The sequence below is a fragment of the Mustelus asterias genome, chromosome 10, assembly GCF_964213995.1.
Source record: "Mustelus asterias chromosome 10, sMusAst1.hap1.1, whole genome shotgun sequence".
In the NCBI taxonomy this organism is placed as follows: Eukaryota; Metazoa; Chordata; class Chondrichthyes; order Carcharhiniformes; family Triakidae; genus Mustelus; species Mustelus asterias.
In genome coordinates, this window is record NC_135810.1 from 15,034,900 (window position 1) to 15,047,358 (window position 12,459).

The window sequence follows — 12,459 nt, forward strand, 5'->3', positions numbered from 1 at the left end:
CGCACAGTCCAAAAGATGTGCAGGTTAGGTGGATTGGCCATGTTAAGTTCTCCCTGAACATGCACCGGAGTGTGGCGACTGGGGGATTTTCACAGTAACTTGCAGTGTGAATGTAAGCCTACTTGTGACTAATGGGTAAACTTTATTTACTTTACTTTATTTTAATTTTTGTCATGCCCAGAATTGCTCACAATTGTTCCAGCTCAGGTCTTACCAGTAATGTGTAAAGGTCTTTAATTACATATTTTGCTTTTGTATTCTACATTCCCCTATTTATGGGTGCAAGCAACCTAGATCCATTTTGGAACCACCTTATCAATTTGCCCTGCCATGATTAAAGAAATTCTAACTGACTGCTGTCTTGCTGCAATACAGCTAAGATAAATAGATCTGAATTTCATTGATGTGGTCACAGAATAGAGGCAATTAAAAACTTCATATCTTGTAACTATTTTTAGGTAACCCACTCACTCTATATGAACTGAATAGCTTCACCTCTTCCTGAGAAATCCACTGATCGGTTCTAGCCCCTTTAAACGTATGATTGAAGAAAGATGAACACGTATCTGATGCACTATCAATCAAGCAAAGACTAGTTTGTATGCAAGAACAAATAGGCTTTTATTCGCAAAAGACTTGGAGCACACCCATGCTGATGAGCTGGTGGAACTGGTCCAGAGACTGAGGCAGGAGGGTGGGGAGCAGTCACCTTTATACCTGGACCGGGGGGGGGGAGGAGTCTCAGGCAGGGCTGGCAGGGGCATGTCCAGGCATGTCACACACACACAGGCAATAAGCTAACAGTGGTTTACCACAGTATCCAGGCTTTAATCAGAGTAACAGCTATGTCAGAATGTATGTGTGCTCTTGCTGCCTGTAATTAATATGCTATGTGTGGAAAGAGACATGGCTTCTCTTACCTTTGGAGTGTGTGTCCCAATTAAGTAATCCAGCAACAGTCTTTTGTGAGTTTAACATTGTAAGAAAATTATTTTATTCTGACACATGCACCCTGAATCAATGCAACATCACGCACTCGGTTTCACACACAGGTACATAAAGTTGTGTACAGGAACAGATAGTGCACTTTTACAGATTGCACTTGCTTCCATTTCTGATTTATGGTTTCTGGTCTCCCAAGCCGCATCTTGAATGGATTTAATGATTGGAAGGTTGTAATGAGGGCCATGTAAAGCAAAGAGTTCACAGCAGATTGCAAGATTCCTGGTAGTGGAATATCTTGGAGATTGGTTCTCAGGTGAACCTTGAAACTGGAATAGGTTGGCTGCCTGATGACTCGCAGCTGTTTCTCGGACTGGGTGACAACTTGCGGTTCTGGTGGATCCGCTGGGTCCTGGGGTAATCAGGATATCGTCCCTGAAACCAGGTTTGATCACATAACTGCTGGGTTAACACTTCTGAGGCCCACTCAGTCTAGTTTGGATGGGGGAGGTGCTTGTGATAACAGTGGCAAGTGGCCATTGAGTTTATTTCTTCACTTCTGTTCAGTCTGATACATGAAGATAGGCAGTCCAGAAACTCCATATTCTTCAGGGGCTGGCCCATCCTGAAACAGCGGGAAGTGTGAATTCCAGAAATGGCCGAGAGGTACCCTCACTTATGTCCACGTTCAATTAGGTATTTGCTGGAGACTTTGGGAGTCTGTAGTCCAATTGTCAAATGTCATATGGTTTACAGCAGCCAACCCAACAGTTTGTGTTCAATTTTGAGAAGTATTGATTGTGTATTCATAACATGACATGCCTGTACTGGGCGTGACAGTTATAATGGTCAGCACATTACTCACATTAGCAGATTAAACCAGAGCTTGTTCCACAGGAACATTATGTGTTCTGTTTCAATGGAGTTTATTCTATTTGGTCCAATCTGAGCATGTCAGTGCTTCTGCTGCACTTGAGCCTCCTTCCATTCTTCCTTAATAACTCCATCAGCAAAACCCTTTCTTTCCTTCTCCCTCATATAAATACCTGGCTTCACCTTAAATACAGCATGGTGGCACAGTGGTTAGCACTGCTGCCTCACAGCGCCAGGGACCCAGATTTGATTCCCGGCTTGGGTCACTGCCTGCGCGGAGTCTGCACGTTCTCCCCGTGTCTGCGTGGGTTTCCTCCGGATACTCCAGTTTCCTCCCACAGTCCGAAAGGCGTGCTGGTTAGGTGCATTGACCCAAACAGCGCCGGAGTGTGGCAACTAGGAGATTTTCACAGTAACTTCACTGCAGTGTTAATGTAAGCCTACTTGTGACAATAAATAGATTAAGCTATAAAAATAATACATTGAAATGACTTGTCTCAACAACTCCCTGTGGTAGTGAGTCTCAGATTCTAAACGCTCGCTGGATGAAGATGCTCCTTCTGACTTCTCCATTTGAATCCTCGGTGACTATCTTACGCTGGTGGCCTTGAGTTTTGTTCTTACCTGCAAATGGAAACACCCTATCTTAATCTGTCAAAACCTTTTGAAATGTTAAAGATCGCTGTTGGGTTGCTACCTCTCTCCTGCCTTCCTGTTTGTCGTGATGAGTACAACTTCACAGTTCTGATATAATCCTTGTAAATCCTGTTTGCTTCCTCTCCAGTGCCGTAACCCAGCTCATATTAAGGTGAATAGGCTGCACAACACATAGAGTCATAGTCATAGAGTCACATGTGGCCTAAAAGATTCAGTCAAGTTCAGCACAACTTCTCTACTTTTCAATTCTGTTCCTCTAAAAATGATTTTTTTTTGAAGTTTTTATTTATTACTGTCCCAAGTAGGCTTACATTAACACTGCAATGAAGTTACTGTGAAAATCCCCTAGTTGCCACACTCCAGCGCCTGTTTGGGTACACTGAGGGAGAATTTAGCATGGCCAATCCACTTAACCAGCACATCTTTCAGTCTGTGGGAGGAAACTGGAGCACACGTGTGTGTGTGTGTGTGTGTGTGTGTGTCTGTGTAGAAATTTATGGCCTCGTTAATCCCAAAACCGTAAGGTCCCATCCGCAGTCAACGGACCTTTGCATGGTCTGCCCCTCGCCTGCTCCGATTCCCGTGGCAGGCAGGACGGTACAATTCCGACCAATGTGTCTTAGTGCATTTCTATGTGCCTGTGTGTGCGTCTGTGTGCGTCTGTGTATGTGAGTCAGTGTGTGTGTTTGTGTGTGTCTCAGTGTGTCATTGTGTCTCTGTGAGTGAGTCTGTGTGTGTATGTCAGTAAGTGTGTGTCTGTGCATGTCAATGTGTGTGTGTGGGTCTGTGTGTGTGTGGGTCTGCGTGTGTTAGTATGTGTGTGCCTTAGTGTGTTGTTGTGTGACTGTCAGTGTGTCACTGTGTGAGTCTGTGTGTGTCTCAGTATATCTTAGGGTGTCGCTGTGAGTATGTGTGTCGCTTTGTGTGTGTGTCTGTGTCAGTGTGTGTGTGCCTCAGTGTGTCACTGTGTGTGTGTGAGAATGAGAGTGTGTGTGTCACTTTGTGTGTGTGTCAGTGTGTGTGTGCGTCAGTGTGTCACTGTGTGTGTGAGAATGAGAGTGTGTGTGTCACTTTGAGTGTGAGTCTGTGTGTCTGAAGGTTCTTGTATTTTTTGTTGCCTTCCTTTTTGCAATGATGCAGCTGGTTCTTCCAATGACCAATTTCGAGAGTCACTGCATGAATAATTCAATACCTTTGAGCTCTGAGTTTTCCCTATGTGTTAACTTAAAGCTAAAGACCATAATACGCTGTTCTGTGCACACTTTCTGGGTTGAAAATGACATTATCTGGTGCCTGAAATATATATTGCACATTTACTCAATGTGTAATTAATGTAAAACCTGATAACATTGCTAAATTGTACAGTGTAGATCTCTGGGTGGATTACAGCAGGCAAGGCAGCTGATTTTAACCTTATAATTGCATCAATAATGCTGGCGGGTGACCTGGTGCACAGCGATGGTGTGCCCTCTATGCTGTGCTGCCAGGTGAGAAACAGGTGCCCTGCTGTCACTCACCAACTGTGAGTGGTGCAATATTAGACAGCATTAACTCAGAGGCTGAACTGACTGGCATCAAGGCAAGACCCATTGAGGTGGCGTGGGGTGGGGACAAAATTGGACGGAGTGTGGTGGGGGGCTGTGATGGCAGCAATTCACAGAATTCTTGTGGAGCCTGTTCAAACACTGGCCATGCTGCCAGGGTGACATGGTGGCACAGTGGTTAGCACTGCTGCCTCATAGTGCCAGGGACCTGGGTTCAATCCCTGGCTTGGGTCACTGTCTGTGTGGAGTCTGCACATTCTCCCCGTGCCTGCGTGGGTTTCCTCCGGGTGCTTTGATTTCCTCCCACAGTCGGAAAGACATGCTGGTTAGATGCATTGACCATGCTAAATTTTCACTCGGTGTACCCAAACAGGCGCCGGAGTGTGGCGACTGGGGATTTTCACAGAAACTTCATTGCAGTGTTAATGTAAGCCTAATTGTGACTAATAAACTTTAAAAAGGTAAAAGAGGGCGGAGAGTGCATGGTACACGCTCTGCCTACTTATCTCCCAAATTAACATTTGGAGTAGATACATCATAGAATTTGCATAGAAATTTGCACTGAGACACACACACAGACTCCCACTCACAGTGACACTCTGAGACACACATACACTGGCACACACACACACACAGTGACACACACACTCACAATGACACTGTAAGATATACCGAGACACACACATACACAGACTCACACAGTGAGACACACAGACAGTCACACTCTGGGTGCTCACTGACCCACCCCTTGTAGGTTGGTATCAGTCAGATTAGACTCTGAATATTTGACTCCTCATTTTCAGGTTATGATCATCAAAGCATCGGCTGGGATTTTTACTGATATCGGCAAAGGCCGACATTGGGCGATGGAAGTGATTTGATTGGATTTATTATTGTCATATGTATTAGAATACAGTGAAAAGTATACGAAGCATTGATGCCGCCAACAGCAATTGCGGCTTTCTCCGCCATACAGTGCAGCTCTTTGTAAAAAAAAGTTCAATGCATGGGTACCATGACGTGTCGCTGGCAGGCAACCTCTGGTTTGCCCCCCCCCAATCCCCAACCCCCATCACCAATCCCCGCCCCCTCCCTGCCAGCGGCTCAGACACTCGATGGTCAGGGGCACCATTTTTAAAGGCCGCCCGAGTTCACCCAGGTGAACCCCTACGGCGTGCTCCCGTGGCACTACCCAGGCACTTTACCTGGGCACATAGTACCAGCTTGATGTCAGGGTAGTACCCAGGCAGTATTTGGGCATGACCCTCTCCCCCCTGATCACCGCACTCACCCGAGCTCCCCTGGGACATCTTGCTCAGCAGGTACGTGTCTTCTGAGACCAGTGGTGCTTCATGCCATTCTGCCATCATGCCATCTTGGATGGATGTTTTGATGTCGGGGGGGGGGGGGGGGGGGGGGGGGGGTGATTCCAGTGTTTGGGCCTGATAATGGAATGTTGATTTATTATAATGGTTTCTTGACACTATTGTGACTGATGGGATGGTTGCAGTAAACTTTCGCACCAACTGAAAATGCGACGTCATGATATTTTTGGCTTCTGCCACTGAACCCGCCCGATGGGAATGGGACTGGAAAATCTACCTTGGTAGTGACTCTCATCCAGATAAGAAGGAGGACTCATCGCAGGTTAGCCCAGGACCATGAGAAGCAAATGCCTGAATGGCAAGAGGCAGCACTCTCGCCCTATCCCCATAACCCCAGGCAGTTGGTTGTGTCAATGTTATTGCATCCCGGCTCTCTGGCTGAACTTGCCGTGTCGCTAATGCAATGAGATTATTCCCGAGCAGAAATGTTAGATCATTAAAGGTCAGATAAATTCACGTTAGGATGACTCATTTTCTGTGTGAGGGCTGATTTTTCCCAACACGAGCTCCTATCAGGGAGCTTTGCCTCTGGACTTGGCACATCAGAAACTGCAGGTATATTGGAAAGGAAATGGAATTGTTCGGCACGCCCACCCCGGAATCAGGTTGGACATTCTGTGTTGGCCACGGGCGGGATCTTACGAGCCTCAGGTGAGGGAGGAGGTAACATTCCGGCAGTGGTGTTTAAGTTTATTTATTAGTGTCACAGGTGAGCTTACATTAACACTGCAATGAAGTTACTGTGAAAATCCCCTAGTCGCCACACTCCGGCGCCTGTTCGGGTACACTGAGGGAGGATTTAGCATAGCCAATGCATCTCTAACCTGCATGTCTTCTGGAAGATGGAAGTAAGCCGGAGCACCCGGAGGAAACCCACACAGACACGGGGAGAATGTGCAGACTCCGCACAGACAGTGACCCAAGCTGAGAATCAAACCCGGGTCCCTGGTGCTGTGAGGCAGCAGTGCTAACTACTGTGCAACCCGTGGGCAACTATGTAGTTTCTCAAAATCTTCAGCCAGAGGACAGTATCCCTCACTGGCAGCAGTATTTGGTCGATCAAAGCTCCTGCCAATTTGCTTAAGCTATTATTGTTGAACTCACTTTTAGTAATGCAATTTTGAATATAAGAATTCATATTTGTGGTTTTTCTTTTCAAGTTTTTATTTCTACCTGGTGCAGAGTTTTTTCTTGCCTGAAATGTGATTGTTTGCGCTTAATTTGAAAGTGGATATGCACACTCGGGCATTTCTGCAGCTTGAGATATTTTCCTTCTCAACGCATAGAGATTAGTTGATTAAATGAGCCGTGTGTTGTTTCTGATAAAACATGTGCCATGATTAATGCCTCCCAGTTACGTCCCAGATCTGAATTTTTATGCAGGGCAAAAATGATCTGGCAGTGTGGCATAATCGTGGATATAGAAACACTACAGCACAAACAGGCCCTTCGGCCCACAAGTTGTGCCGAACACATCCCTACCTTCTAGACCTACATAGAAAAAACACCCCAGGTGGGACTCGAACCCACAACCCCTGGCTTCGGAGGCCAGTGCCTTATCCATTAGGCCACTAGGGCTACACATTAGTTTATACATTATGTACATTATACATTACTTAGTGCTAAGTGAGTTTCCTTCAGATTCCTCTTTGAATCGCTCTGCTTTGATTCCCTCCAGTCCAGCTTCCACCCTACTCCCCACACGGTGGCACAGTGGTTAGCACTGCTGCCTCACAGCGCCAGGGACCCGGGTTCAATTCTGGCCTCAGGTCACTGTGTGGAGTTTGTACATTCTCCCCATGTCTGCATGGGTTTCCTCTGGATGCTCCAGTTTCCTCCCTCAATCCAAAGAGGTGCGGGTTAGGTTGATTGGCCATGATAAAGTGCCCCTTAGTGTCAGGGGGACTAGGAGGGTAAATATGTGGGGTTATGGGGATAGGACCTGTGTGGGATTGTGATGCATGCTTGATAGGTCAAATGGCCTCTTTCTGCACTGTAGACTCTATAATATACTGTGATTAAGAACCAAAATCATACCCTGGGACTTCAATTTTTATCTTACAGTGTTTGTGGAATGAGATTGCTTAAGGACAACTACTTTTATTCTCCACATAAATTTGTAGAAATGAGAATTAAGTGTGGTAAAGATCCACTTATTATGTTAAGTGACGATAAATGTTGTACTTTTCATTACAGGTTGTATGTTTCACCAAGGAAGCAGCCCACATTGGAACAGAAAGCTCGGAGTCCTTTAGAATGGTGCAGACAGGTGCTTGATCACCCAGGTCATGAGATCGAGGCAGCGAAACGCTCATTGTGTTTTAGACTTGATCAAGGTAGGAACAAAGTGCTCAAAGACTTCCTAAGACATGTTGCCAACAGCAACCTCATCCTTAAATACACCGTAACTGCTGACATTGATCAGCCAGACGCCAGGGATATGCACTCGGCACGTACTGTGTCCCTCGGCACATGCCCCCTTTCTCCCACCATTGATGTGTGCCCATCAACTGGTGCTAGTACTGGTGTGTGCCCCCCATGTGCTTGGTTCCTGTCCGCCCCTGGTTCCTTCCCTCCGCTGTCCCTTATCCGTCCTTTCCTGCGCCCCTCGCTGGTGTGTGCCTCCCATCTTGCCCACCCCTAGCTCCTTCCCTCTGCTGCTCCTCACCCTGCGTCCCTCGCTGCATGCTGCTCCTGTCTCCGGGCGTTGCGAGCAGTGATTTACCTGGAATGGCATGTTGGGGATATACAAAGCCTTTCCCACACTACCTTATCTATAATGTTCTGAGTGATTTTAGCTGGAATCTTATCACCGTTCACCCCGGTAGGATTTTATCAGCTCGCTGCAGTGAACAGAGGTTTGGCTGGCTGCCAAATTCTCTGTCCTTGCTGCAGTGGGAGCGTGGCGTGAACGGCCGGTAAGCTCGCACCCTTTGTATTTTGTAACAGTTTCCTCTATCAAAATAAAACTGCTCATTTTTCAAACAAAAATACAAGCAAATCTTCGCTTCCATGGTGACCTATAAGAATAATCTGTCAGTTTGTCTGTGAAGGAACAAGTTCAAGAGGTTGTAGGTTGCAGTTTCAGTCACTGGATTTGACGTCAGTTGTAATGCAAATACATGTGCAGGAAGTGCACCCCTACAGTTGTGGTACCATCTAACTCAGCCCATTAAATTAGCCTATAATTTTAAAATTTGTTTTATTCTGAGCATTTGTTCCACTTCTCATTAAGTTCTTCTCCCTCCCTCCATTATTCTAAATGATCCTTTGTTAAAGTTTTAATGAGGTATTTGAGGAAGTAAAGTTACATTAGAGAGAAGATAAAAAGGGAGTGTTTGCAATAATGCAATGCGTATTGATGGCACTCAAAGCAGCTTATAGGTTGCATAGGTTAACAACAGCCCTGAAGTGTTTGCTATCCTAGAATCTTGTTCAGGGAGTCCACCTTCTTTCTTTGATAGTGGGCCAGCGATGTTGGGTGCTGTTTCAATATGGCAGCCGGATGCAAATCATGGAGTCCCTACATTGCCGAAGGAGGCCCATCGAGTCTACACCGACCACAATCCCATCCAGGCCTTCTCCCAGCAATGCCATTTATTTATCCTCCTAGTTCCCCTGACACTAAGGGGCAATTTGGCATGGCCAATTAACCTAACCCGCACATCTTTGGACTGTGGGAGGAAACTGGAGCACCCGGAGGAAACCCACGCAGACACAGGGAGAACGTGCAAACTCCACACAGACCCGAGGCCGGAATTGAACCTGGGTCTTGGTGCTGTGAGGAGGCAGTGCTAACCGCTGTGCCACCGTGCCGCCATTTGTGCCACCGTGCCGCCATTATGACTGAGAACTACGCGCCATCAGACCTGTCCCGCCACCGAATACAACGCAAAATACCCAGTTGCTTAATTGAAGAGGTTGGGGCTGGAAGATTTCCTGCCAGCCTCCATGCTGGGAAAAGACCCCACGCTCCCGCCATGAGACTTAGCCCCAGATTGGGAGAATTCTGCCCAATGTTTTAGATTGGTGATCTTTCTTCAGCATTCATCAATAGAATCATTCAGCCTTCAAAAACTCAGAGGTGGTGATTTACAACATTCATGGGCTGCTTTTGTTTCCTGAAATATTAAACTTAGATTTGAAATATAGAAATTGGATAGGATAGGAATTTCAGAAATGGCACTGGCGTTTTACCTTTTGACTTCTAAAGGATCACCCAAACCTACTGAAAGCAGCTCTGTGACGTCAACTCTAAGTCGAATGATCCAAACTTGTTCATGTTTGGAAAGGTTAACCACAATGATACAAAGGGGTTTGCAGTCTCTGATTCATTTTGAATAGCAGTGTTGTTGCTTTGCATGATTGGTTCTTTGTGAAAGGCTAGAACTGCAGGCTGCTGTTTAGTGGATCAAATAACTCTTTTGTTTCTTTTTAACTTAGCTTTGCTTCTTGCTGTGTTGTGTAATGATACATTTATATTTTAAGCCATTGTGTGGTCTTCAACTACAAGGAACGGCGGGCGGGCAGGGTGAGAAATGCTCTAAGTAAGGAATTAAAGGGTTTTGGTCGCGGTTGTGGTTGATGAGTATTTTGAATTCACCCAGAGCTCTATCCTGCAATTGGCTATTTATATTTACAGGTGCTCAGACCTGCATGACTGAGCTTTGAGATAATCAACATCTGAAGCGCACCGCATCATATCGGAGAGATCAGAGATTTGATTCATTAACTTGTTCAATTTTACCTGAGATGTCAAAACTAACATCCACTTATTAAAGAACAAAGAAAATTACAGCACAGGAACAGGCCCTTCGGCCCTCCAAGGAATTGTGGGAAGGGACAGCTACACAGCTACATCACTTGCCTATGTTGCTAGCATTTTAGGCAGCAGATATTTCACAGGAACAGTTGATGTTCTAGATGTCTCAAGATGTAAGTTTGAGAAATGGTACATGAGAGGCCACACGAGATGTGCAACAGGAAGACGTTTTTGTTATGTATGTCATTTGGGGGTGCGTGCTGCCCCTTTAAGAGAGTGGGTCAGGTGCCCCAGTGGGCAATCTCCATCCAGGGTGGAGCTTGGGGAGTCAGTCTAGGCCGAATGTGTAGCTGTGAAGACACAAAATAAACTGCTCCTTGTTTAAGTTCTACGTGCCTACCTCGTGGTCATTTTATAACTTATAATTAGACCCAAACATAATAGTTTTATTGTTTGAAACCCTGTGTATCGGAGGTAGAATAAGAATCTGCTTTGGTGCTGCATTGTGGAGTCTTTGGGCCCCATTTCTGCTTCATTGCTGTTCCAAAATGAGGCAGTAAAGAGAAAGAGAAAAACACTGGGAAAGATTTAAGAAGTATTCATTCTGAAAGCCTGACTTTTCCAGAGATTTGAATGGACATTGATTAAGGTAACCAGCCACCTTAGTCCCCAACACCTCCCTGATCCACAATGCTATTTACATAGAACATAGAACATAGAACAGTACAGCACAGAACAGGCCCTTCGGCCCACGATGTTGTGCCAACCTTCATCTGAAACCAAGATCAAGCTATCCCACTCCCTACCATCCTGGTGTGCTCCATGTGCCTATCCAATAACCGCTTAAATGTTCCTAAAGTGTCTGACTCCACTATCACTGCAGGCAGTCCATTCCACACCCCAACCACTCTCTGCATGAAGAACCTACCTCTGATATCCTTCCTATATCTCCCACCATGAACCCTATAGTTATGCCCCCTTGTAATAGCTCCATCCACCCGAGGAAATAGTCTTTGAACGTTCACTCGATCTATCCCCTTCATCATTTTATAAACCTCTATTAAGTCTCCCCTCAATCTCCTCCGCTCCAGAGAGAACAGCCCCAGCTCCCTCAACCTTTCCTCATAAGACCGACACTCCAAACCAGGCAGCATCCTGGTAAATCTCCTCTGCACTCTTTCCAGCGCTTCCACATCCTTCTTATAGTGAGGTGACCAGAACTGCACGCAATATTCCAAATGCGGTCTCACCAAGGTCCTGTACAGTTGCAGCATAACCCCACGGCTCTTAAACTCCAACCCCCTGTTAATAAAACACTATATGCCTTCTTCACAGCTCTATCCACTTGAATGGCAACCTTTAGAGATCTGTGGATATGGACCCCAAGATCTCTCTGTTCCTCCACAGTCTTCAGAACCCTACCTTTGACCCTGTAATCCACATTTAAATTTGTCCTACCAAAATGAATCACCTCACATTTATCAGGGTTAAACTCCATTTGCCATTTTTCAGCCCAGCTTTGCATCCTATCTATGTCTCTTTGCAGCCTACAACAGCCCTCCACCTCATCCACTACTCCACCAATCTTGGTGTCATCAGCAAATTTACTGATCCACCCTTCAGCCCCCTCCTCTAAGTCATTAATAAAAATCACAAAGAGCAGAGGACCAAGCACCGATCCCTGCGGCACTCCGCTAGCAACCTGCCTCCAGTCCGAAAATTTTCCATCCACCACCACCCTCTGTCTTCGATCAGATAGCCAGTTACCTATCCAATCGGCCAACTTTCCCTCTATCCCACACCTCCTCACTTTCATCATAAGCCGACCATGGGGGACCTTATCAAACGCCTTACTAAAATCCATGTATATGACATCAACCGCCCTACCTTCATCAACACACCTAGTTACCTCCTCAAAAAATTCTATCAAATTTGTGAGGCACGATTTACCCTTCACAAATCCGTGCTGACTATCCCGGATTAATCCGCATCTTTCTAAATGGTCGTAAATCCCATCCCTAAGGACCTTTTCCATCAATTTACCAACCACCGAAGTCAGACTAACCGGTCTATAATTACCAGGGTCATTTCTATTCCCTTTCTTAAACAGAGGAACAACATTTGCCACTCTCCAGTCCTCTGGCACCATCCCCGTGGACAGCGAGGACCCAAAGATCAAAGCCAAAGGCTCTGCAATCTCATCCCTCGCCTCCCAAAGAATCCTAGGATACATTTCATCAGGCCCAGGGGACTTATCGACCTTCAGTTTATTCAAAACTGCCAATACATCCTCCCT

At 46.0% G+C, this 12,459-nt stretch overlaps 1 protein-coding gene and 1 non-coding gene across 3 annotated transcripts in view; one reads left to right on the plus strand and one right to left on the minus strand.

Annotated features, from left to right (window-relative positions):
- Positions 1-12,459, plus strand: part of slain1a (SLAIN motif family, member 1a) — a 121,912-nt gene that overhangs the window by 27,710 nt on the left and 81,743 nt on the right. For both annotated transcript variants that reach the window (XM_078222739.1, XM_078222737.1), the window contains exon 2: positions 7,598-7,737. In XM_078222739.1, the coding sequence (XP_078078865.1) occupies positions 7,598-7,737 (140 nt within the window). The remainder of the gene's footprint in view (positions 1-7,597; positions 7,738-12,459) is intronic.
- On the minus strand, positions 6,907-6,979 carry trnar-ccg (transfer RNA arginine (anticodon CCG)). Its single transcript has one exon. It is a non-coding gene; the product is annotated as a tRNA-Arg (tRNA).